This window comes from Corvus hawaiiensis, chromosome 2 (assembly GCF_020740725.1).
Source record: "Corvus hawaiiensis isolate bCorHaw1 chromosome 2, bCorHaw1.pri.cur, whole genome shotgun sequence".
Taxonomy (NCBI): Eukaryota; Metazoa; Chordata; class Aves; order Passeriformes; family Corvidae; genus Corvus; species Corvus hawaiiensis.
Genome location: NC_063214.1, coordinates 100,952,601 through 100,978,557, shown reverse-complemented (window position 1 = coordinate 100,978,557; position 25,957 = coordinate 100,952,601). Strand labels below are relative to the sequence as shown.

At 34.7% G+C, this 25,957-nt stretch overlaps 1 protein-coding gene across 2 annotated transcripts in view; it reads left to right on the top strand.

Moving 5' to 3' along the window:
* Nucleotides 1-25,957, top strand: part of NLGN4X (neuroligin 4 X-linked) — a 175,153-nt gene that overhangs the window by 94,247 nt on the left and 54,949 nt on the right. The window contains exons 4-5 of one of the 2 annotated variants that reach the window (XM_048328591.1): nucleotides 3,587-3,646; nucleotides 7,094-7,246. In XM_048328591.1, coding sequence (XP_048184548.1) covers nucleotides 3,587-3,646; nucleotides 7,094-7,246 — 213 coding nt within the window. The remainder of the gene's footprint in view (nucleotides 1-3,586; nucleotides 3,647-7,093; nucleotides 7,247-25,957) is intronic. The other variant, XM_048328601.1, reaches the window with a different exon arrangement.

Genomic DNA, 25,957 nt, shown 5'->3' with positions numbered 1-25,957 from the left:
CTTTTTTGTTTTATGACAGGGATTACCATATTTTTTTGGAAGTTTAAGGACAAATGAATTGAAATTTTTAATAAAAATACACAACATGGTTGGAAAATTCAAATTTTTGCTCTCTGCATGAGATAATAGGTTTCTGGAAGCTTATATTTTTGAAAGATTCATGTAATTTTTCTAAGCAATACTCCTGAGTATTTTAAATGGTTTTGGAGCTACTGAAATAATTCCAACAATAACATGTCTGTTCTCCTCAGACAATTTCACACTGACAGTATTACCCACATGGCTTTTATCAGCAGCAGTGTGGCCAGCAGGACCAGGGCAGTGATGGTCCCCCTGTACTCGGCACTGTTGAGGCTGCACCTCCAATCCTGTGTTCACTTCTGGGCCCCTCACTGCAAGGAGAACATTGAGGCACTGGAGTTACTGAAGGACAGCAGAGGTTGTGAAGCGTCTGGCCACAAGTCTGATGAGGAGCAACTGAGGGAGCTGGGCTTATTTAACTTGAAGGCTATGAAGCCCAGGGGACATTTTATCACACTGTACAACTACCTGAAAGAAGTTTGTAGCCAGGTGGGGATTGGTCTCTTTTTCCAAGTAACAAGGGATAGAGTGAGAGGAAATGGCCTCAAGTTCCACCAGCAGGGGTTTAAATTGGATATTAGAAAAAACTCATGAAAAGGATGGTCAGGCATTAGAACAGTCGGTCCAGGGAAGTTGTTGAGCCACCATCCCTGGAGGTATTTAAAAGGTGTAGATGTGGCACTTAGGGGCACAGTTGGACTTGATGATCTTTTTCAGCCTTAATGATTACATTATCTTGTGGCTGGTACACATAGTACGAAAAAAATCCAATGCGATAGGAACAAAGAAACCTGGTTTGAGAACTCATTGATGTAATCCATTTTATCAGATCTTAAAATGAATATAAAATCCTCTCAAACCCAAGAACTTAAGCATAAAAGTGTATTCCAATTGCCAATAGACAAATGATTGTTTCACAACATGTAGGAGAAAGAGCATTCCCACTCACATTGTAATTAAATACATACTAAGTTATAGTAATTTCTTCTGAAAATGGATTACAACATGATATTTTAAATATTTAAGGAACATAAAAAAGAAATAAGGGATGTTTCAAATATTACAGATAACCTTTTGTCACATACCTTGTTAGGTGATATTTGTGTATCATCACATCTAGTAGCATGGTGTGAGCACATTTTCTAAATTCTCATTACATTTGTGTTGTTTTTTCAGAAGTACACTGAACCACAGTCACATTGGGAGACATTAAAGAGAAAATCCTTGCAATATGTTATTGACGTGTATTGAAGATTTTGGGAGGAGATAATACCCAAACTAAAATGTTTTGGGACACAACTACTCCTTTCCCTCAAAAATACGTGAAATAGGGATTACAGTCCTAACAATTGCACACAGTTTTTGTCTACAGGTACTGTATATATGGGCTCACACTGATTTTGATTTTTTTAATTCATAGCAATAATAAATATGTGGTAGTTGACTTTATATTTGCCAGATGATTATCATATTTTTTATCAACCAATTAAAAGACTACCTTCCTGGAGGAACTAGTATTGAGATTTGTTATGTGCATTCAAACTTGTGTCTATATGTATTCATTGCCTATAAATAATTATTTCTCATAAATATTTTACATGAATCAAAAATAGTTAAAGGGCAATGTATAGGGGGAGTACTTAGTTTATTTAAATACAAAAATAACTTTATTTGGATATCACCTGAGAAAGTATTCAACCTTCATTTGGATATAACTAATTTGAAACAATATTTCATAAAAGGAAAAAACATGGATAGTGACTGAGATTATGAGCCTATATCTATAACCTCTGAAAGAAATTAGAGTTTAGAGAACATCTATATTTCATTGACAGAGATATTTTACCTAGTTAATTATGTACGGGATATATATATATTGAATCCACTGGTGTACTGCATAAACAATACCTTTTGTACAACAACATGGGAAATGAAGACTTTATGTGGAGATGGAGTATCACTCACTGCTTTGCACACTGTGACTCACTAATCATCATCACTGCTTATGTAGTGGCACTGTTTCCAGAAAATGCCTGTAGAAAATCCATATCCAGAAGACAAATAAACTAGTACAATGATCCCCAAATCATATATATTAAAAATCTTAAGTACTTTAGTAATAATAAAGACATTCTGTCTTAAAATCAGGGACAAAGATTTAATTGAACCCTTGGATTTTGAGGGTTATAAATATAATTAAAGATTAGAATTTAAATAGCAGAATAAAAGGAGCTAATCACATTTTAGTTAAATATGATGTATCTGTGACAAATTTAGACTTCATACATAAACAAGGTAAAGTATACTGTTCTTTTTCAGCATGTCTTGAAAAGGCACTTCAAAATAAAGACAATTCAAGAAAATAGTCATTAGACCATTTTATTTCTTTAGTAGCTATATTAATTTCTAAGCTATATCATAAATTGAGTTTCCTATTCGTGTTTCACTCCTTATCAAATAACTGTTTACATTACAGAGGGCTACCTGCTGCAGGAGTAAGCACAGTATAATAGAATGCTGGGTGCAAGGATAGCCTGGTGTCTTTTTATATTTTTAGTCAGAAAACAGAGGTATTGCCCAAGGATGGGGACGGTGAAAACCGTGTTTATTTCCTCTTGCTACCATAAGCATAGGCTATGACATGTATGAGCAGAAGCGTTTATGTGTGTGTGCCTATGTGTGTGTGTGTGCATGTTTACTCCTCAAAAGTATTTTAAGAAAGCATATTGAACACAAATTAAAATAGATTCTTTACTAATAAATGCATGTTCTTTATCATGGTAAGTAAGTGGCTTCAGTTAATTTCTACATTTCTCTAAAGAGCATGAAATGTGGTATATTTTGAACGAAGGCTGGTTTTGGACCAATTTCTTGTCTGAGATTGACTCAATTCTGTTTCACTTTTGTTTTGTTTTGATTATCTTTTTGCTTATATGGGAAGCAAGATTAAGTTTTAAGGAAGTCTTTATGGTCTGTCTTAGTCCAGTCATGTTGTATAAAACTCAAATGAGAATTTTATTTGCATTAGTTCCATCAAAAATTCAGATTTTGGCTGATTCTTAATAAATTCTAATGAGGATGAATAAAATGTTAAGTCATTGAAGAAAGTAACTGAAGGCATTATTTCTTCAACGTTACAGAACAAAATTTAAAAAAATTGCATTTCTTATGTAAAAACATAATTTGGTGATTTTTTAGTATACTTTTTTGGTTTATATTATTCTTTTTTAATAGCACATTAATTTGGTTTTTTTGCAGAAATCACTTTTAACTAAAGTACTGCATTGTCACAGAATATGATACATTTTTTCAAATATTTTCAATTTGTTCTTCTTGACATTTTATGTTTATGTGCAGTTTGCATCTTTTTTGTTTTTCAATTTCAAATGTAACAGATTTTGACATTTTTGTTACATTTTTTGTACTAGTGGTTTTTTATTTTTGAGAACCTGCTGGTTTTGAATTCTCTTTTTTCCCTTTATTCTCCTCCTCAATATGAACCCAGGAGCCAACACAAAGAAAAGCGCAGATGATATAACCAGTAATGATCGTGGTGAAGATGAAGGTATTTTTTGTTTTTTCAAAGCCTGACCCTGATGCATGAACATAAACTTTTCAATTTTTGTTATAATAATAATAATGATTATTGTTATTGTTATTGCTGTTATTTCAACATGATTTTTAGTCCCTTATTTGCAGAAGCTCACATCAGTGTGCTTCTTTATTTTCTTCTTTAGAATTTACTTTGATTGTTTTTCTTTTTAAAATCTAAATTAGCATATAGATGAATGCAGTTCCTCCGTGACATAGGTGTAAAGTTTATTCCTAAATATGTGTGAAGTGAGTAACATAAATGTTATTTGAAACCACATATTTTTTCCCCTCTATTCTTTCTTAGGTTGAGAAAATGGAATTTAAAAACATGCATGTGCTCTTTTTCCTCCTACACATTTTGTAAATTCACTTGTTTGAAATTCATTAAAAACCTCACATATATATCCTTCCTTTTCACACATATATCCTTTCACTTCCACTGTTTCCCCAGTGCACATGCTGTACATTGATGCAGTGGAATTGTGCTTTGTCTTTTCTATTTTTATTTACTTATTTTCTTTCTCACAGGATGTGGTTTATTTCAGGACACAAAAATAAAGGGAGCTGTTGATGTTCCTTTATATTTTTTTTTTCCTGTAATCAGCTAGCCTCTGAGACACATTCATTCTGACTCTGACCACATTCCCACTGAAATCAGTAACAATCATTTTCATTGACTTCTTTCAAAGCTGGATTGGGTTTCCTGAAAGGAAATGCTAGAAGTTCACAGTGAAGTACCCCAAAAAAGTTTCAGATGGAAACACATTTTTTTTTTCCTTGCCTTGAAACAACAAATCTATTTAGGATGCACCAAAATAGAAAGAAGTCATGAAATCTTCCTCTATTCTCACCCTTCTTTTTCATTAGTTACATTTTCACTTTATTTGACTTCATGTATTTATCAAATTAGGAAAAAAATATTTTCAAATTAAATGAGAAGATAACAGCCCTGGGTAGTTTATTGGTCTGGCTTCAAAGCAATATGTTTATTAATCCTCTCATGCTTGGCCAATCCGAAGTGTTATTCCATGTCTTTTTTCCTGTTTTCTCCTATCTGACATAATTTCAAATAACTTTGAAACATACGTCCTCTCTGTTTCCCTTCGAAACTTACACACTGCAGTGAGGATACTATCACCTCTTTTCCTGGGAGTTCAGGTCTATTGTAGCCACTCTGTCTATATATAAAATACCATAATAAAATACCATCCTATTTCTGTGCGACATATGCTTTTTTCAAATAATGGTATTATCATTTCTATACCAAATTCTGAAGTTAAAGCAAAGGACAAATAGCAAGCAAAACCAAAATCACTTTTAAAATAAAGATAAATATTAGATTATGAATACGTTATTATTCAGCCTTTTTTAAAATTTATAAAATGTTAGGATTTCATTATTAACAAGGGTATCCACTTTAGATCTAAGCACATAAATCATTGAGCTAATTTCCTTTATGTTGAAGATAGTTACTTTCCCACTGAAGGGGAAGGGGAAACCTTCTATTGACTTCAGCAGTGAAAGATTCAACCCTGAGGTAGAGCTGGGTGATAAGAAAAGATTAAATACAAAAAAATCTTGCCATGAGACTTTGGGGAGAGAAGGAAAAGGTAATTCAGCAACACAAATAATTCTGTTATTCAATTTCTTCTGCTTTCAGTTTTTTTGAGGGCTTAGCTATGCATTCAGAAAAGAAGCACTTTTATGTACTTTGCTGAAAATGCTGATAATAAAAAACCAAACCAATAGATCCACTAGAATGCACCTCATTGCTTTAAATGATCTGTTTAATTGCTGTACTACTCTTATAATCACAACAATTAAAAAGATCTTATCACACAAACTTTTGTTCTGCTGCTATAGTACAACATTTAAAATACAACATGCAAGTATGTATCCTTTCATGTAAAGGAGGCAGATTCAATGATAAGCTGTAAACTCTGACAAGTAGACAGGTGTAATTTGCAGCCTGGACATTCCTGAACTCAGCTGGAAATTTATGATATTTGAGGTAGTGTATACACATGAGTAAAGCAAAAGTGAGACATAGGAATATGACAGTCAAACTTTACCTTTAAGTATGCTCTAATTAGTTCCACATATATAGAACATTAAGTATCTGGTACCTCATTGCTGATCAACTTTTTGTGTTTCAAAGTATTTCCTAATAAGCCTGAGGGGAGGGAAGAGGTTTTGAAGGCTTTCAAACCCAGATCCCTCACCTGTAGCTATTTAGCTCTTTCAGCTTTTTCTTTGCCTGCCTCCCTTCTCCACTCTTCAATATATGCCTATCCAAAAGATTTTTTTTAAAACCTAGTTGAATAATCAGAGACTCTGGTTTTCCTTATATGTTGTGCTATATACATGAAAGAAGTGCTGATTCCATGAAGATACACTGAATTATTTGTAAAAGATTCCTATATCTAATGGCAGCTTGCTGAATTGCCCTCTACTTTATCAAGAAGCTTAGCCCCTCTTCCCCCTGTTTTTTAGAGAACAGAAGTTCTAGATTTAGGTATGCTGAACCATCTCTGGCATCAGGAGACTAACTTTTTTGATTAATCTGGTCCTAAATATACCCCAATCATTGATTAGCATATCTTTATAACTCACTATGAAATATGGAATATCAATTTAATTTAACTTTCTTTTAGAATTTTTTATTTTTTTCAATTTAATTTAACTTTCTTTTAGAAATAAATACCCAGCTGTTTACCTTTTTAAAAGTAGTCAGGAATTTTCTGTATATACAAAAGATCAGCGATACCATTAACTCAAGGCTGTTCTTTGAGGCTTAGCTGCTACCATGACTAGGAAAAGTGCAACACAAAAGACATAGTTTGATTTAAACACAAAAAAATCTGGGCCATGAATTCACATAAATCCTCGCTGTTTGTTAACTCCTAGGCTGTTTAAAAGAAGGAATGTTTTCTTCTACCAGAACAGTTAGATTTTCTGATATTATCTCTTACTGACCTATATGGAATATTATTTTAATAATTATGTCCCATGAGAAATGCGAAAGTATAGATCATTGCTATAATTTTATTATTAGATGCACACATATTTCTAAATTGGTATATATTTGAATCAGAGTATTCTCAAAAACCCAAGATTTTTTATAATCTGATTTTTTAGGATTTAAGATATTTCTATTAAAATTCAATTTCTTGAAATACAGAATGCATTTCAAGCGTTCTGAGACCATTTTAGAGGAAACAGTATTTGAAATTTCAAATTATAAATATTAGGCTTGTAGGATGATCCTGAACTGTGTAACCTAGCTGGTTAAAGTGGTGGTGATATTGAAAACATAGGAAATAATGAAGACTATTTTTAGCATTGCTAAAAATTGCTAATGTCATTTTCCTTATGTTTTTATTACTTTATTGTGTTTTCCTTACTTGAATTTTTTCAGACATTCATGATCAGAACAGCAAGAAACCTGTTATGGTCTACATCCATGGGGGATCTTACATGGAGGGTACTGGAAATATGATTGATGGCAGCATTCTCGCAAGTTATGGAAATGTCATTGTTGTCACTATCAATTACAGACTGGGGGTTTTAGGTAAGTGACTCTTTTCTTCACTGAAATATTTACACAGAAATATTTGATTGCTGAATTTTTCCATTGATCGATCATAGATATTTGTCTCAGTTTTGATTTTAAAACAGAACAATCTCAATGATGGATTTTGAATTCTGTCCATTTTTTATGGAAACTGGGCTAAACTACATATTTTTGACAGCTGCCTTCACCTTGGAGAGAAATGACTGGAAATGTCTAATGTTTTGAGTACTCATATCTTTTTTTTTAATAATTTCTACTCTATGTTAAAAAAAAAAAAAATAGAAGAAAGTTAAGAATGAGTCCTCACAATTTGAAAACAGCTGGTAACGGCAAGAAGAAGGAAAATGTTACTATTTATCTGTGTTTATTATTTTTTTGTGCAAACTGGTTTTTAGAGATACATACAAAAAGTAAAAGGCCATATACACTGATGGAATTTGCAGGTAATAGGCAATTGAGAGTCTTCAAGGAGTACAGTGACATTATCTTCAAAAATATAAGGAGCTCCATAATAATGAATTATAATACTGATGGAAATCAATATTTCTGTCTTTAAAACTGAAAAAAGAGCTGCATCTTTATAAATGACATTATAAAGATACCTGTGTTACCATTAGACTGAATAATGAAATAACCTTAGATCCATGACAACAGATCAAAAATCTTTGCTGCCTTCTCTGTGATTCCAGTTCCTGGCTGTTAGCATGTACCAAACTTTCATCCAAAATAAGGTTAATTTATTTATTGAAGTTCTGCTTTTCCATAGAAAACCAAAATTTTATAAATTTGCAGATAATGGCAGACATTGGAAATATTTGTTACCTTAATGAAAAAGCTTATAGTTTGTATAGAATAGCATACAGACTGCTCAAATGGTCATATTTCTGGCATTTTAAATACATAAGGTAAGGTACAATAATTTTGTTTGTGTGTCTTTTTACAAGGGTTTTTGATCTTTTTTTCTTAATAACAAAGCTGATCTATATTCATGGCGTGTACTATTTTGGAACACAGAAGACTTCTTTTGCTGAGCTACCTGTTCCTGCACTTCAACAACTTTATAGTTCATCAGAGTACTGAATTGTCCCTGATTTTGAGTCTTCTTTAAATACAAAAGACCATTTTTTCCATGATGCAAACAGATTTAAATGTAAAGCCAGAAATATAAAAAGATATCTTCATATATTTATGTGTGCAGTCTTGGTACTCAGAAACACCCAAACAAAAAAAAAGAGACAAAAAAGGAAGAACTCAAGACACAAGAAAATGAATTGTTGTTTTTTTTGTTGTCAAGCAATGTGTATACCCAGAAACTTGGTAGTAGTTATTTATCTGTAAAAAAGGTTATTCAATGGATCTCTTTAAGCGGTTTTCTCTTGATTTCTAAAAACTAGCATTGTTGAAGGATACAGATGAGTGTAAACCACTATAAGTGGTTTAAAATGTTTCATTGTCCCTCTGTATTTTATAAATCTAAAGGGAAAGTGCAATATTTGCATTGGTGAACTCCTATTTTATGTATTTACATTGAAAAAAAACAAAATAGAAGAAAGAGTCAGAATGCTATTTTTTTTAATTGTGGCATTCAGGAAAAATGGCACAATACAGAGACATTTATATGAGAAACAGAAAAGTAATAATTGCCAGGATTTTAAATGGATTAGGAAAAATACAATGTTATATTTGATATTAAATATTGCTTTCTCAAGAGTGGCAAATGTAACTTTTGAGACTCTAGGGAATTTATTCTTTATTACAAGTTTATGTTTGAATTGGAAAAAGAGAAGATACTCAGAAAATGTGTACACACTTAAAAATCAGAGGAATTGAGTTTTATGAACATATTTATGTTTTTTCTTCCGGGGTGAAATGTAAATGTGATCATTGAGAACTCATTAGGTTCTCCCTGGAAATTGGAAGATATTAGGCACATTCCATGTATTTTTGACTTGCTTCATAAGTAAAAAGAATGAAAAAAAGCAAACACAAATTTCTTCAGAGAAACAACCATGTGGAAAACAAACATGACTATTCATAAGAGTAAAAAAAAGTAGTGTCATTATTATGACATACAGTTTGAAAATTGACAATATTTGTATCCATTTCTTCTAGTCTGGGTTATTGAAGGTCATATTTCTGTAAATCTGGTGTGTTTCAATGGCATTTGATTTGTAAGTGCATGCACAAAGTCACATACAAAGCTGTTGTTAATGACAACATTAACAATGAGATGTGTAAATCTATCACTATTATCTCACCCTGTAATGAAGGACTATACATCAAATTGATCACAGTGCTGAATTGCTGGAAATGGTAAAGTCCTTTGGAAAATTCACTTGAATGGACATGAATACTGGATCTTATAATCTCCATAAATGTTAATACTGTTCTTGAGGCACATAAAATTCTTTTTCTTTCCATCTATAGTGCGTCATTATTAGCAGTAGATAGAAAATTAGGAGGGCCTAGATAGTAACTGGACAATCTTAGACATACAAATCATAGAAAAATAGAATGGTTTGGGTTGAAAAGGACCTTCCAAGACCATCCAGTCCAACCCTGATGCCATGGGAAGGGACATCTATTACATCAGGTTGCTCAAAGCTCCATCCAACCTGACCTTGAACACTTCCAACGATAGGGCATCCGCAATTTCTCTAGGCAACCTGTTCCAGTGCCTCCCCCCCCCATACTAAAAAATTTCTTTTGCCCCCCTGTCTGTTACCATAGGCCTGGTTAAAAGTTTCTCCATCTTTCATATAAGCAACCTTTGTATATTGAAAGGCCCCAATAAAGTTTCCTAGGAGCATTTTCTTCTCCAGGTTGAACTGTCCCAATTCAGCTTTTCTGACCATTTTTGTGGCCCTCCTTTGGACCTACTTTAACAGGTCCATGGCTTTCTTGTGCTGGAGACCCCAGAGCTGGATGCAGCACTCCAGGTGGGGTCTTACAAGACCACAGTAGACTAGGGACAGAATCACATCCTCCAACCTGGCCACATTGCTTTTGATGCAGCCCAGGATGTGATTAGCTTTCTGGGCTGCAAGCGCATATTGCTGTCTCTTGTCCAATATTTTCATCCGCTATTATCCCCAAGCCCTCTCATTCATCCCTGGTCTGTAAAATACTGGATTTTTTCCAGTGCAGGTACAGGACCTTGCACTTGGCCTTGTTGATCTTCTTGAGGTTCCCACTGGTCCATTTTCCAAGCCTTTCGAAGTCCTCCTGCATGGCATCCCTTCCTTCTAGCACATCAAGTGCAATTCTCATCTTTGTGATGTCCACACACTTCCTGATGGTGCACTTAATCTCACTATCTATGTCCTTAATGAAGGTATTAAATAGTGTTGGTCCCAGTAATAACCTTAAGGGACACCACTGGTTGTTGGTTTCCACTTGGATATTTAGCCGTTGACTGCAACTTTTGAGTACAGGGCCATTCAGCCAGTTCCATATCCATCTAACAGTCCATCCATCAAACTCATATTTTTTCAATTTATTGTCAAAAATGTTATGGGGGATCTTATCAAATTTCTTAAAAACATCTAGGCAGATAACATCATTTGGTCTTCGCTTGCCACTGATGGAGTCACATTATTTTACGTGGCCTCTTATTATTGTAGATTAGCCAGACATGATTTGCCCTTGGTGAAGCCATGATGCTGTCTATAGTTCCATTTCTGTCTTGCATATGCTTCAGTGTAACTTCCATGAGGATCAGTTCTGTGATCTTATTGGACACGGAGGGCAGCCTGACTGGTCAGTACTTCCCAGGGTCCTCCTAATTACGGTTTTTAAAGCAGATGTGATATCCCTCAGTCACAGGCCTTCCTCTGATTACCTGGATTTTCAAATATGGTGGAAATGGGCTTAGTGTCTACATTTGTTATTTTCCCTCAAGAACCTGGGATGTATTTTATTGGGTCCTATGGACTTCTGTATGCTCATGTTCCTCAGATGGTCTGAAAACTGATCTACTACAATGGTGGGAACTTAATTCCCCCAATCTCTGCTTGGAGGTTTGGGGGATTTGACAGATGTAGGAAGAGACATTACCAGTGAAAACTGACGAGCAAAAAAATTTTTAGTACCTCGATCTTCTCCATGGCATTTTTCACTAGTTCTTTTGTCTTATTTATTGTGGGAAGTACATCTTCCTTTTCTGAGCAACACATCTGTAAAAGCCCTCCTAGTCAGTCTTCATATTCCTTGCCAAATTCAGCTCCAACGGTGCCTTAGCTTTTCTGATCCCATCCCTACATATCTGGATAGCATCTTTATCTTCTTCCTAGGACATATGTCCCTGATTCCATTGCTCCAAAGTATGGCTACAATTGAGAAACAGGAAATTCTGGTGTAAAGTTAATGAAAAGACAGACATCTGCATCAGAAAACCCCTTATTTTAATGTAGCTGTAACATCGTGACATTCAGGGTTATAAAACATTTAAACTGAATGATAGGGCCAAAGGGCTTCATCTGTATCTTTTCTCCTTTCATCTGGCTAAAATATGTCTTTAGATTGTACACTGATCAATATTTATCTGTAACTAAAATACTCCTTGTCTTAGAGGACTGCAGAGATGCTCTGGGAATAATTTCCTCATCTCGCTCTTTCTCTCTCAGTAGCACCATGACAAAATAGCAGACAGATGGGCCCAGGACTTTCCAACTTCTAATTATCTCTCTCTTTCCTTTGAATTCTAGAACTTCCTGTAATTTCTAGATCCCCAAGAATGCATGCAGCGATAATATGGGTTGTTATTTAGAAGGCCATATTTTCCCTTTGAGCATAAATATCCATTTATTGAAATGCATTCAATGGATAAGATCCTTTTGGGGCAAAACAATAAAAATATTTACATTTTCCTACTACTTATTGTAGTGGGCACAGTTTGAGAAGTGGAGTGCTGTTGTCCTGTGTTTAATTACTTGTGTACTTCAAGGCTTGTGAGGATCCTGGCTCTGCCCAGCTAGGAAACTGCTGTTTTTACTCATACCTCACCACAGTGATGACTGAAGATGCTACTGGAGCTAGAGAAGATTGCTAAATTGTCCCAGTGTGAGGCGGTGCTCCTGTATATTGAAAATTTCAATACTGTAAAACACAGAAGAAGACCCACCCCACACCATATGCTTTGAGCATTGTGTAGGATGACAGTACTTTTCTGTTATACATTTGAGTTTTTCAAAATCTGAGTTTAATTTTCAAAATTCCAAAGCTATTTACAGAGTTATTTAACAGAAATAGTAGAAATTCATCAGAGCAGGAGGGAAAGTAGATATCCTAATTAAAATTATGTTCTAGTATTACAAAAAATTGAATGGTTTGAATGACCTGACTAAGTCAATCCAGATACTGCTCAATTCCTCTTTATTATCTATCTTCTTAGTCTTTGTGGATATGCTTTTAGAAGTAGCAACATCTTTCAAATACAGCTATAAGCACTCTTTTAGTGCTTTTTTCAGTATTATGTTGGCAGGAAAAATACAAAGGAGGGATTTATGTTTAGTATTGTTTTACAGAGACATGAATCAGCAGTCTCCTGGTGAGATTTCAATATGCTGAATCTCTGTTTAGATTGTGTAACAGCAAAAAGTAAATCTGACAACCCACCCTCCCAAAAAAAAAAAAAAAAAAGCAAACCAAAACCAAAACAAAACCTCAAAACAATAAAATCAAAGCCCTATAATATTTTTCTATGCAGTTAAATTTAATCACGGTGTTACACATTTTGAAGAGAAGCTTAAGCAATCTTCAAAAAAGTTACCATATTCAAAGAGGAATGTTCTTGTGTGAGCTATTAAAGAAAAAAACAGAGATGATTTCTAGAAATATGAATCAGGCATTTGGAAGCCAGAATCTTATTTCAGAAAAATGGGAAATGCAAAACCTGAGATGAATTCTAGAAATACGAATGAGGTATTTTGGAAGGCAGAGCTAAATGAAACATCTACTGCAGTAAAATGAGACACGCTAAGAGTTCAGAATGGTAACTTAGCATTTCTGAGACCCCTTGCAATTTAACATTTTCTTCCTCTTAGAATTCCAAATCATGCAGATAAGAATAGACTGTCTCTCATGTATCTGTCTTTTTCACAATAAGCATCCCGTTTAAGTACTCTCTCTGAAAAGGCTGGACTCCCTTTTAGTAGAAATTATATCCACATGCAATTATAGTCTCTATAAGTAATCATATTAGGCAGTGGAATATAAATCAATTTTACAAGGAAGCTCCATAAATCTTTAAGTTATGAGAATTTTAGCTTGTTTTATTTCACTGACTAACTGTTGTGCAAGTTAAAACACTAAAAAAGTGCATGTTGTGAATGAACTGCTTAGGATTTGACTATTATAAGTCCCAACTGAGCTACATTCTCTTCTATTCTATTCTATTCTATTCTATTCTATCCTGTTCAGCAGTAATCAAATCAAGCAAGCAGTATATGACCTGATGGGCCAGATTCTTGTGTACAAGACTCTATAAGACGTTGAACTTTATCTTCAATAGTGTCATTGTTGAACAGAATTACTCTGTATTTTAAATTTTGATATGCAGATATCTGTTCCCTTTGTGCCTCTGGACAGCCCTTCTCTACCTCCAGTGTGTATGATTCCACTAGTACAAGAAACTTAAAGGTGGTCTCCTGGTAGAAAAGGCCAGAGGTAATACAACATGGGAATGACCCATGAGCTGGAGTGGGTTAAGTAAATAAATTTCATGCTTACACAGAAAGGAGGTTTATTTAGACTCATTAAGCTTATTGTGACTGTTTCCATTGCTGAAGCCAATACAAACTTCACTACATTGCCTCACGCTTTGTGACATTGCCTCACTTATGCTTCATGCAGATTTCCTGTCCAGTTTGGTCCCTGGTATTCTCAGTTGGCTAATAATTGTGTCAGCTAATGTCAGTTTTCATAGCTGATTTTCTAGTTTGGTGTAACTCCTAAATTCCCAGAATGACACCTGTTAATCCCACTGCTATCAACATATTTTTGTAGACATTGCAATTTGATCTTTAATTCTTTTTTTGTTTGTTTTTCGTAAACTTTATGTTTTTCTCATATTTTAAATCTATTATTACAGTCACAAAAATTGTATTTGTGCAAATGCAGCTCATAAGGTCTGTCCATATACCACTGGGTTGAGACTATTCCAATTCAAATATCAGAAGCAACAAATACTTAAGTTACAGTGTCATAAGAAGCTATGTGTACACTCATAGAGTTTCTAAAATTAGGTATATTGATTGTTTAAATGTAATTGTTAAAAGTGGAATTTAGCAAGAAACTTTTGACAGAAAGTTCCATTTACCTACATGCAACAAAATCCACTTTCTCCAGAACTGATGGATTGACCCAGTTGACTAAGCTAGTAGGGAATGGTCTTATAAAATAATTTTTATCATAGCCTATATAGTAAAACAGAACAAAAAACCAAAAAAAGCTACAAGAAAATGTAAAAGGACCTTTTAGGCCTGATCTGTGAGCCAGTTATTCACCAATCCATGATGTGTTTATCCAGCTGTGTGCTGGACATTTTATCCAGAAAGATACTGTGAGAGAAATACTTTTAATACTATTATGAAGATTCTGACTGAATAAAAGAAATTCATGTTAAATCTACCATTTTGTAGAAGTTAATATTTTATACAGAAATTAGAATAAAAGAAAAAGAAGTAAAGTGTAATTTAACGTAACCACCCCTTGGAAATGAGCCTCTTAACATAATCAGAATGGCAAAAGTGTGTGTGTAAGGTAAATGTCATTACGTTACTCACAAGGAGACAGGGGAGCATCTTGCCGTAGTTAAAAGAGTTAAAAGTCGCATGATTGCACCAGCTCTTGGAAGGATAGCACAAAACAAATGTATTTTTTCCTGAATTATTTCATACTTCCCATGTAATTCCTTTCAATTACAGCCTGGCAGACAATGAAGGATCAAAATATGTTTGCTGCTTTACAATACCTATTCACACAGTATATGAATATACAGTATAGAGAGCTAAAGACTTGCTTCCAGTGTGGTTTTGGAGTTTCCATTTTTGAACAGACAGACTTTTTTTTGCTTTAATAGGTTCAAAAACCTCTGTAAAGTATCTTAGAATATTGAATGAATAAAGCTTTTCTGGTGATGGATGTTAAGTGCATCCTTCAATAGATATCTGTAGGTAAAGGTTACCAGCTAAGAAAGGCCATCCATTTTCATCTTTTCACTTCTGCTTTCTAATTGAAAGTTATGATTTCCATTTAGGAAACCAAAATAATGTGTTCTTTTGGCTTTCACTAGTGCCAAGTCTCTTGCGATAGCACTTGTTCATTTAAAGCTTACATAAAGAGAATGCATAGCAGTACAGGATGTAATAAAATTACTATTGAAAAACTGAGAAGGAAAAAATATTTTAAGAATTTTCCATTTTTCTCCTCCCCATTTTTCACACCATCTGTGGATTGTATTATGTATGTTTCCTAAAATAAAGTATCACCACTTTGGGGTCTGGGAAAAGGTAAAATAAATAGTTATACTTCAGAAGAATTTAAGAGAAAGGAATAAAACCAGAAGGTACCTAAGTTTCTTCACTCATACAATCTTAATTTGCATAAAGTCAGATCTTAGACATGTAAAGAAACAAAACCAATCTCTGTAAGTGTAATGAATGAGTTTATACTTAAATTTCTGCTAGAAATGTTAAATCAATGTTTAACATTTACTTAGGTGTGTGACTCTTTTTGAAACAATTTTTTAAGTATGATTTTTCACATTTCACTTGTGTTCTATATAAAACAAGTTATGTCTGACTGTAAATATTTGTGCTCTTTGAAAATATTTCCACATTTTAAAAGCAAGTAGGTACCTAACTGCCTTATATCTCTGTTATGATCTCACCCATAATGACTAGTTAAGTTTCTATCAGAAGGTATTTCAGCCAAATAAAAAGGTAACAAATAATACATTGATTTACAGAGAATGTCTAGCCCACAACCAAGTACCACATTGAGACTAATTAATCATGAAAAATAATTAATGCCTTTATACTTTCAGTGGGATTGTATTAGTCCCCAGCAGGACATAATCAGTGAAACTTTTCTTCTGTTGCGAATCTTTCAAGGAGAAATACTGTAATCAAAGCTTCATGTTTTTGATACAGATGACTTAGTTACTATAAACTTCTAGGAGATTTGCCTGTAAAGCTTCTTAACGTCTGTATCATTTTCTTTTTATCAAAAAATACAGACAGGACTCCTGTTTCTTGGACAGAGGGGTAACAAGCCAAGCCAGCAACCATAAAAATCTTACACTTTCTACATGTCATTTTTATTTTACTGGGGGAAGTAGGAGCAATCAAACACACATTCTGCCTTATATTGTTAATTGTTTTTAATCAAGGACTTGGATTAGTCCTTGATAAAAATACAAGGAATTCAATTCTGAATATCCTTGAATAAAGGGTAGCTTACAGATGTTGTACTCCCAAAATAGAAGAGAGAAGAAGCTATGACTCATAAGGTCCTAATTTCATCTTTATTTTTCCCTTGCTCTTGGGAGAAATTACATTGCTTCAATTGATGACTTTTCAAAGAAGCAAAAGATTTCTCTTTTCTTTTTTGTTAATGTGGATTACAGATTGACAAAAAAGTTTGTTTTTTTCATAGCAGTAGAGTGAAAGGAGAATAATTACTTTTTTCTTTACAACCACAACCAGGAGCTCATTGCACTTTGTATCTGCTTATAAGTATGCGCATGGTCTCTACAATGCTAGACTCAAGATTGTTTTGTTCTGAAATGCTCTTATCTTCACTTTCAAATGTTGTAAATCTGTTTTAAAGAAAAAAACATTTCAATCACTTATCTTGGTGCATGGAAGTTTCTGCTGTTTTTCAGAAGTGCAGAATTTAAATTATTTGGTGATTTTATGAGGAAAGCAAAATGAGGCCTTTGTGAAAAACCTATCCTCTCATATATTTGAGCCCTGACACCAGCTTTGATGCTGTCCTCTGGATGGATTCAAGGACTTTGACATTATTCTTAAATCATGGGGCCCAAAACTGTACAGTACTCAAGGTGAGGCTGAATAAGGTGGGATAACTGTCCAGTTTGAGCAGCTGGTGATACACCCCAGATGAGGTTTGCCCTCTTGGCTGCCCAGGCACCCTGCTGACTCCTGCTGAGCCTGCTGCTGACCAGCATCCCCAGCTCCCTTTCTGCAGGGCTGCTCTCTAGCTAATCTTCTCCCAATATATATCTTCATTTTTTCCTGTGATTCTAGTCAAGGCTCAATTGAAATGCAAGTTAATTTTACTGACACCTTTATAGTGCCTACTGAAGCCAGCTAGTCATGCCTGTGGCTGATAAGAGGGAATAAAATCCAGCTAGCCTTCTACTTTTCAACAAATATAATTAAGTTTTCAATAAGTTTTATCTCTTAGGCACCTTTAAAAATCTAAAAAAAAAAAAAAAAACAACTATCTAAGCAATGTTTATATTAAAAATACTTTGCCTCCCTTATAACCTTCATAGAGCATATGTACATGGACAACACTTATGAGAAAATATCCCAGAGATTTACTTCAAATACAGTCTTCTGAAAGAGAAACTTTATGGGGAAGGAAAAAAATCCATTTTGCATGCCTGCTAAAATAACACAGACCTTGAACTACTATTTCCTCTTCATAACTGCATTCAATATATTCAATAACCTATGGGACAAACTTTTCTAACATTCATGATGAAATCCTCCTGCTGTTTAAATCAATAGGACTTTTGCCTTTCAATTTAAGGTATCCAGTTTTCACCTTCAGATTGTTTTCCTTAAAACACAATATCTTCTCTTACTGCAGAGAAGATCTTCCTTTTATTTTAATAACTTGAATCAGTCATTTGCAAAGATCATAACAGGAAGAAAATCACTCCAACGAAGAAGTATATCAGTCTGGTAATCAGTTAGCTATATAGCTGAATCATCCAGGACAAATTGCCTTCATCTTGGTATCTGCAGAAAGATGGTACCTAAAAGGAGAATATATTAAAATTCTCATATCTGGAAACACCTTCTATGTCATCTCAATGAAGAGGAATTAAATTTAGAAACATAAAAAGACCAGTCACCACAGAAGTTCTAAATAGGTGACATTTTACCCTTTCCACATTTTAATTTTTTTTTCCAAAGGCAGTACTCAGGATGCATGACTTTGATATACCCTGCCTAAGGGAAACGAAATTGATGTCTTAGGGAAATAATATATAGAGAGATCCTGCTTTAGAAATTCTAATGAATCACCGATGCAATTTTCTATTTATAAGAAGAAGTAAATAGAAGACAAGGTCAGAAAAATCATATAGTCATAGATTCATAGAATGGCCTGGGTTGGAAGGCACCTTAAAGATCATTTAGTTCCAACCCCTCTGCCACAGGCAGGGACACCTCCCACTAGACCAGATTACTCAGAGCCCCATCCAACCTGACCTTGAACACTGCCAGGGAAGGGGCGTTCACAGCCTCTCTGGGCAACCTGTTCCAGTCCTTCACCACCCTCAGTAAAGAATTTTTTTCTAATATCTAATCTAAACCTACTCTCAGTTTGAAAGTGTTCCCACCTGTCCTGTCACTTCATGCTCTTGTAACAGTGCCTCTCTGTCTTTCTTGTGGACAACTATTAGGTCAGTCTGAAGCCTTCCCTTTCCCAGGATGAATAATCCAAATTCTCTTAGCTTTTCCTGATAGGAAAGGTGTTCCATCCCTCTGATCAACTTTGCAGCCCTCCTCTGGATTCACTCCCATCACGTCAATGTCCTTCCTGTGCTTGGGATTCCAGGTGGGGTGTCACCAGAGACCAGAGTATAGGGACAAAACCACCTCCCTCAGCTTGCTGGTCATGCTTCTTTTGATGCAGCCCAGGATATTATTTGCTTTCTGGGATGCAAGCACACATTTCTGGGTCGTGTCCAGTCTCTCACCTATCAGCATCCCCAAATTCTTCTTGGCAGGGCAGAGAAAATAGGAACTAGTGATGTTGTCAAATACAGTTTGACGTATTTACAATTTAATATATTTTATTTAGGAAAGAACTGAGCATCTTCCCTTTTTTGGTAAAAGGAAACATGCTTACTGTTGCTAATAGGAAAAACAAAGCTGCATAAAAAAATTCTGAGCAGGGTCTTTGGTTAATCACACTGATCACTACCACATAGCATTGGTTAAAAATGTGATTTAAACAGACAGGTTTAGAGAAAGTTCCTGTACTGAAGAGTACAATAGCAAAAGTTAGACTCAGCATGTATCTAAGCAAATTGTGATTTTCTGACTTTCCATGTTTTTAATTTGTAAAGGACATCTGCAGGATGGTCTTGAACTATACCAGCATTCAAAAAACTACATCCAATTCAGTGTGCTGTAAGTTTGTATTCTAAATGATTGTTTTACATTTTTCCTGGTTTATGTTTCTTGATATTTCCCTGAAATAGAATAATCAATCAAAATCAATCAAAATCACTTATGACATCCTGCATGTGGCAAGTCTGACTGGCAGATGTTAAACAAATTTGGTTATGTTGCCTGTAAGCAACTACCTGTACTTTAGCAATTGAGACATTTTACAAAATTTACAAAACATGCCAAAACATTGGTTTAAGAACTGTAGGCAGTTTTTCCATGCAAATTGAATCCTGAATACATGGATTCTTTTAAAGGGTAGGAAGTTGCACTGTTCTCTCATGCCCAGGCATGCAAGAAAATAGTTTGGAATAAAGTATATGGGAGATGTACTGAAAGTGCTGTCAAAACTTCAGCTTTCAAAAAAAAATATAAAGGAAGCAGTGCTTGTAGATAAAAATTAATTTTTAGTTTTCTTGAATACATTGTGAGCCAAAGTTTAGGGGGAAACTCAGAATTTTGAACATTAGACACCTCAAAACTTATTGCATATTTGCTTCTATTGTTTTGCAGAGGTTATGAGATGGAATACTATTAAATGTCTTCAAAGAGAGTTTACTCTTCAAGACAAAAAAGTGTTTAAAGTGGTTTATTTAAGCAAAACTGTTAACTTTGTGCATCACTCAGGGGATTAGGAATCAGACTACATCATCTTAGATAAAGCTGTTTACTGAGCTTCCTCACAGCGGTATGTGTGTACTCATGTTGAAAGTGAGCAGACGTAGTGAAGTAGCAAGAGGTGATAACTTCATAGACATTCAGAAGATCAGTGGGGAATTCAAGTGTCATTCTTTGAATGCTGGGCTAGTACATTCTGTAATAAGTAATGACTATTTGAAAACAGCTGCTATAGAAACCTTCTACATGATCAACACAAAAGATATGGACAGAGTCAATTCCCTTTGAAAAAAAGGATTTCAGTATGTTGTGGTTTCATCCAGCCAGCTACTGAGTCCCTGTCAGCCACTCACTCACTCCTGTACCTGTAAGAGGAGGGAGAGAACAGGAAGGGTAAAAGACAGAAAACTCATGGGTTTAGATAACGACAGTTTAATAGGAAGCCACACACACAAGCAAAGCAAAACAAGGAATCAATTCAGTGCTTCCCATGGACAGGCAGGTGTTCAGCCTTCTCCAGGAGAGCAGGGACCCCTTATATGTTACAGTTATTTGGGAAGACAAATGCCATCATTCTAAATGTCCTTCCCCTTCCTCCTTCTTTCCTCCTTCTTTCATCCACTTTATATACTTATCATGATGTCATATGATTTGGAATATCCCTTTGTTCAGTTGGGGTCACCTGTCCTGGCTCTGCCTCCTCCCAGTCTCCCATGCACCCCCAACTTCCACCCCAGTGTGGCAGTAGAAAAAGCAGGAAAGGCCTTGGCCCTGCGTAACTACCACTCAGCAATAACAAAAACATCTCTATATTATCAATGCTTGTTCAGCACAAATCCAAACCACAGCCCCATACCAGCCACTGTGAAGAAAATTCACTCTATCCTAGTCAAAACCAACACATATATTTATTTTGGTTTTAATTAATGTATCCATAGGTGACCTTTTATACCATATGGGATTATTTAATTCAACAGGAAATTAGTTTAAGAAGTTTTCAATTTTTGCCAAGCAAAGAAAATATACTCTTTTAATACAAATGGAAATATTTTAATCTTTCTCTGCCTTTCTCCCATCCTTTTCAGTTACTAAACAGAAAACTAAGTATTTTCTTGAATCTACATAGTTTCTTGTTCAAATTGTTATGTATAAAACGGGTGCTTATCTGACTCCGAAATTTTCTTTTTACAAAATTAGTAAGAAACAGATAAATATTGCCTCTTTTAAATAATAAGCCTTTATTACTTTAAACAATCATACATTTTTTAAATTAAGAAAATACAAGTTTTGGAGAAATTGCAGGTGTGAATCATGCCATTTCTTAATGAATGTCCTCTGATGTATATAAAAGCAAATGGCTTTAGGAAAATATAGACTAGTTAAAAAAGGAACCTAACTTCTTTATATCTCTTGTGATCCTAAATTGTGGCATCTTTTAAATTTTTATCTTTCAAAATAAGATAATATTGCTAAGCAGAATGTATGGTTTGCAGATACAGTGATTATTAAAATACTGGCCTTTAAAATAATGATGATTCTAATAGCCAAGATAACAGAGAAGAAAGGAAGAACTATTGAGTGGAATGTTAATTTCTTCCTATGCTACTTTTACACTTTTTTTTTTCAGTTTTACACAGTTCCCTAATTTTTGCTACAGTTGAAATAAGGTCAAACATTTCTAAGAGCAGCTGTTACAAGAAATTTCTTCTTGCATGGATGTTTCCCTAGGGCACTGACTCTTTTCTGTCCTGTAAAATAGATTTCCTCCTTAAACTAGCACTTTAAGTATTGAAGCATCTAAGACTAGTGCAAAGATAACAATTTGTTATCTTGTAAAACCAAGAAATTACTGAATCCCAACAACTATTCTGTTTGGAATTAACCAAAATGATGAGTACTTAAGGAATTTATTTAACACTATTCACTGTTTTGCTCGGGGGAAAAAAACCCCACAAAAATGCTTCCTCCAGCCTGAAGTGTAAGATTGAGGTCTTGTGTAAAGTCAAAACTCCTGATTCTCAATTCTTTCAACAATAGCAATTTCAAATAGTAATTGCTCTGTCCATATTATTTTTTATTGTTGAGGTATTCATCTTTAATTAGAGTTATAGCTTGGTCATGGCTTTTTCTGGAAATTTCAGATCATATTAAGTGTTTGCTGACTTTGAAAGCCCTGAAACAACCTTTGATCACTGAATTTTTCCTTCTCCCATTTCTCTTTTAATGATAGATAAGGACACAGGATAGGAATCTGGGAGAACTTGCCTTGAACTGTGTGATGAATAAATCAGAGGTAAAGTTCTTTCCTTTAATCCGTTCTAGAAAACACGCAGCTCTGGACTGAGGGAAAGCATTTCACAGATCTGATTTAGAGCAGTTTCTGCAGATCGTAGTTGTAGACTTCAGCAAACTCATCTGATGCCAAGAAGATCTTTGCCTTTTCTTTTATACCCCTGTTATACCTTTTTACAGCTTCTGTATTCCTAGTGCTTTTTCCCTACATTCTTGGATTTGTTTGTCAAACTAAGAGGCTAAACATTTTAGAAGCTTCATAGCTAGGGATCAGTGTGCCCCAGACCCCAAAGTCCTCTCCAGAACACATTCTGTAAACCAAGATAGAACCATCCAGGGGAAGGTTCCTTGGGGAGGGGGGGCTCACTTGAGCCTCTCATTGGGGAATCTTTGATAGATATGCTAATTAGTAAAGCCTATAATGTTATACCCAATGTTGGGGGGGGAAAAAGGAGAGACACGGACACAGAGACAGATTCGGTGGGGTGCATCTCGATGCACATGACCTGGACGTGTACACCTAAGGATCCTTAAAATAAATACCAAGGTAAAATCCCTTTTCCCCTTCTAACCATGTATGACTCTTGATTTTAAGACCAGGAAAAGGCATCAATCCATTTTACATATGGCTGCATAAGCATAAGAACTGGCATATGCAAGAGAATAGGAACGGTGTTTGCAGCCTGAAGTTTAGAAAAACCATCAAAGGAATAGATCAGAGTCCCATTCTCAGATGCTTCCAATATAATAAATATAAATTTCTAAAAACTGTGCAACCCATGTTTGTGGAAAGGTAGTTCTTTGACACAGAAGTGAGCTGAAATGTGTTCATCAGATTTTTTGATCATCTGCTGCTTCTATGACTTTTTCTGAAAGATACTGGTGTAACTTTGTCATATTTCTTGTGTCTTCTAATGGTGCCAGGTAGGTTGTGCACATCCCTGAAAAGGTGCTTACTCAAATGCAATCAAAATGACCATGGATGTAAAGCTTGCAGAAAATGAAAAGATATCCTTGAAACAGTTTTATTTCTTTTTCTGTAGACTTGACTATGCCTTACTTTATTTCAGTGCATATATTTACTCTGTGTAGTGTTTTCAAAGTAATACTCAGACCATGTTAAATAGTGGATATACCAGTTGCAGTGCAAAACAAAAAAAAAATTTAAAAAGTTGCAGATATTTTCATCCATTAGCTCCTCTTGGTGTATTCTACCTCCTATGCCACATAAAGCGGTAATCTTTGACCCATTGATGCAGGGACATGAAATGTCATATTTCCTTAAGTTGATCACTTTCATGCATTCCTCCTATTTATACCATGTACCTTTGTTCTTCCTGGTAACCTAGGAATCACATTCAAATCCTCTTAGACAGAACTGACTGTTTTATATATGTGAGCATCAAACGTTTCTTGAATACTGCCTAAGGACAAAAGGGCTGAAGGTTACCTTTGACATGGTTTCAAGGTCTGATTGCACATTGTGCCATAATCATTTTCTGAAGCTCACTGTGTTTTTTGCACATGGACTGGCTGGACAGTTATGTTCAACATGATGATTGGCTTCTGACAATAGGAGAATTACAAGTAAAGTGGGAAAGAGCAAACTTGAATGCCAGGAGCAGAGCAAATACTCAGATGCCAGGTAAAGAAAATGCAGACACCACCAAATCTGAACTAGGTAACCATCATGTTGAATAGAATCTGAATTTGGTCATGAGGCTTAAGATGAAAGGACCTCCAATTGTTAGTTATTAAGTATTTATACTTTTTAAACTTATTTTTTAATATCATGCCCTTTAAGTTACTATGCATATTGCCTCCTATTTGGTTTTTTTGTAACTGCTTAATTATTTAAAACCTCAGTGCTTTTATATGACAGAGGCTGAGCAACAAGAATATCTGAATGGAAGCTCTAAGTGTACACTGAAGGGAGGGCTAAAAATCTGTGATAGAGGTATTGTGCATGTGGCTATCACTAAGTTGACATCTAACTTGCCCAGTAAAAGACCTTGTGATGTGATTGACAACCACGTGTGTTTAGAAAATAGTCTGATCTGGAAACCATAGTTTGTGCCAAGAACAAAGAGCCCATTAAAAATAAATAAATACTATTTTCTTTCAAAACAGCTTTCTTAAAGGAAGGAATAAATAAATAACAACACATTATACATGCATATATTTTCTTCTGTATTAACTTTTCTAAAATAATGCCTGTACTAGTGTTTAGTTATGTTTGAGAGATTTCCTTATTTTCCATTGTCTAATTACATTGTTTTAAATGGTACTTATATTTTTTTTTAAAATCATCTCTTCTGAATTCTCCTGAACATTTTTCAGATAAAAATATTAAAACTAAATCTAGGTATTGTGTAAGCAAGTTCTAGGTGTTGCACGAATGTGGAAAATGGAATTTTTATGTATGCTTCTCAGTAGTAATATTTTTTCTTGAGTGATTCTAATCCTTATCTACCCAGTTTGTTGGGCTCAAATTTCACTTCTTTATTTCTCTGCCTACCTTCTGTATGCAGATAGATATGTAATTTTTACAAATACCACGGTCATTATTTTGGAATCGACTGACATAACATACATTTATTTACTCATAGAGAAGAAAGTCTTGTCAAAGACCTTGAAAACCAATAGAGGAAAAATAATTGCCTGTTTCTGAAGAGCAGTGTCTCATGCAGGGAGAATCAGTACATTCCTCAGTGGTATTAGCAAGTAGACTTATTGATGAAAACCAGTTCTATATACTGCCTGGTGTACAAAAGATCAGTGCATTAACATATTTTAATCATTTTAAAATGCATTCTAAGCACATTCTGAATAGTTCTGCATTTTTTTGCCATAAACTACCTTATCTTCTGAATTTTGGGAAGTTTATTTTTTTTTCCCATGTAAATGCTAACACAAAGTTGAAGGATCAAACTGCACATTTTTTGGGGGGGAAGAAGTAGGGATTTCAGTGGTGCCTTTAGAAGACAGAACTTTTTTATAGTCATGGAACAGAGAAACAAAAACTATTGCAGCTGTGTTTATACCAAGTCCTGACTATTCAAAGTAGTGGTTCGTGATGCTTGAATAAGAACTTGATACACGCTCGTTTGTTCATTAATGTCTTCGTGATCAAATTGAAGAGAATTGTGTCTAAATACAGTGAAGAAATGTCCTTTTCAAAATCTCTATATATTTAATGTATTGAATTGATACATTAGATTCTGGTCTAATGTTTATTGAGCCTTACTTACTGAGTGCAGATTATGTCCTAAAATCTAATCCAAGCCTTCAAACGCAACAAACTACACTAAATAGTTACCAGTGAGAACACATGCTATATAAACACAAAGAGAAAAGTTGGTTA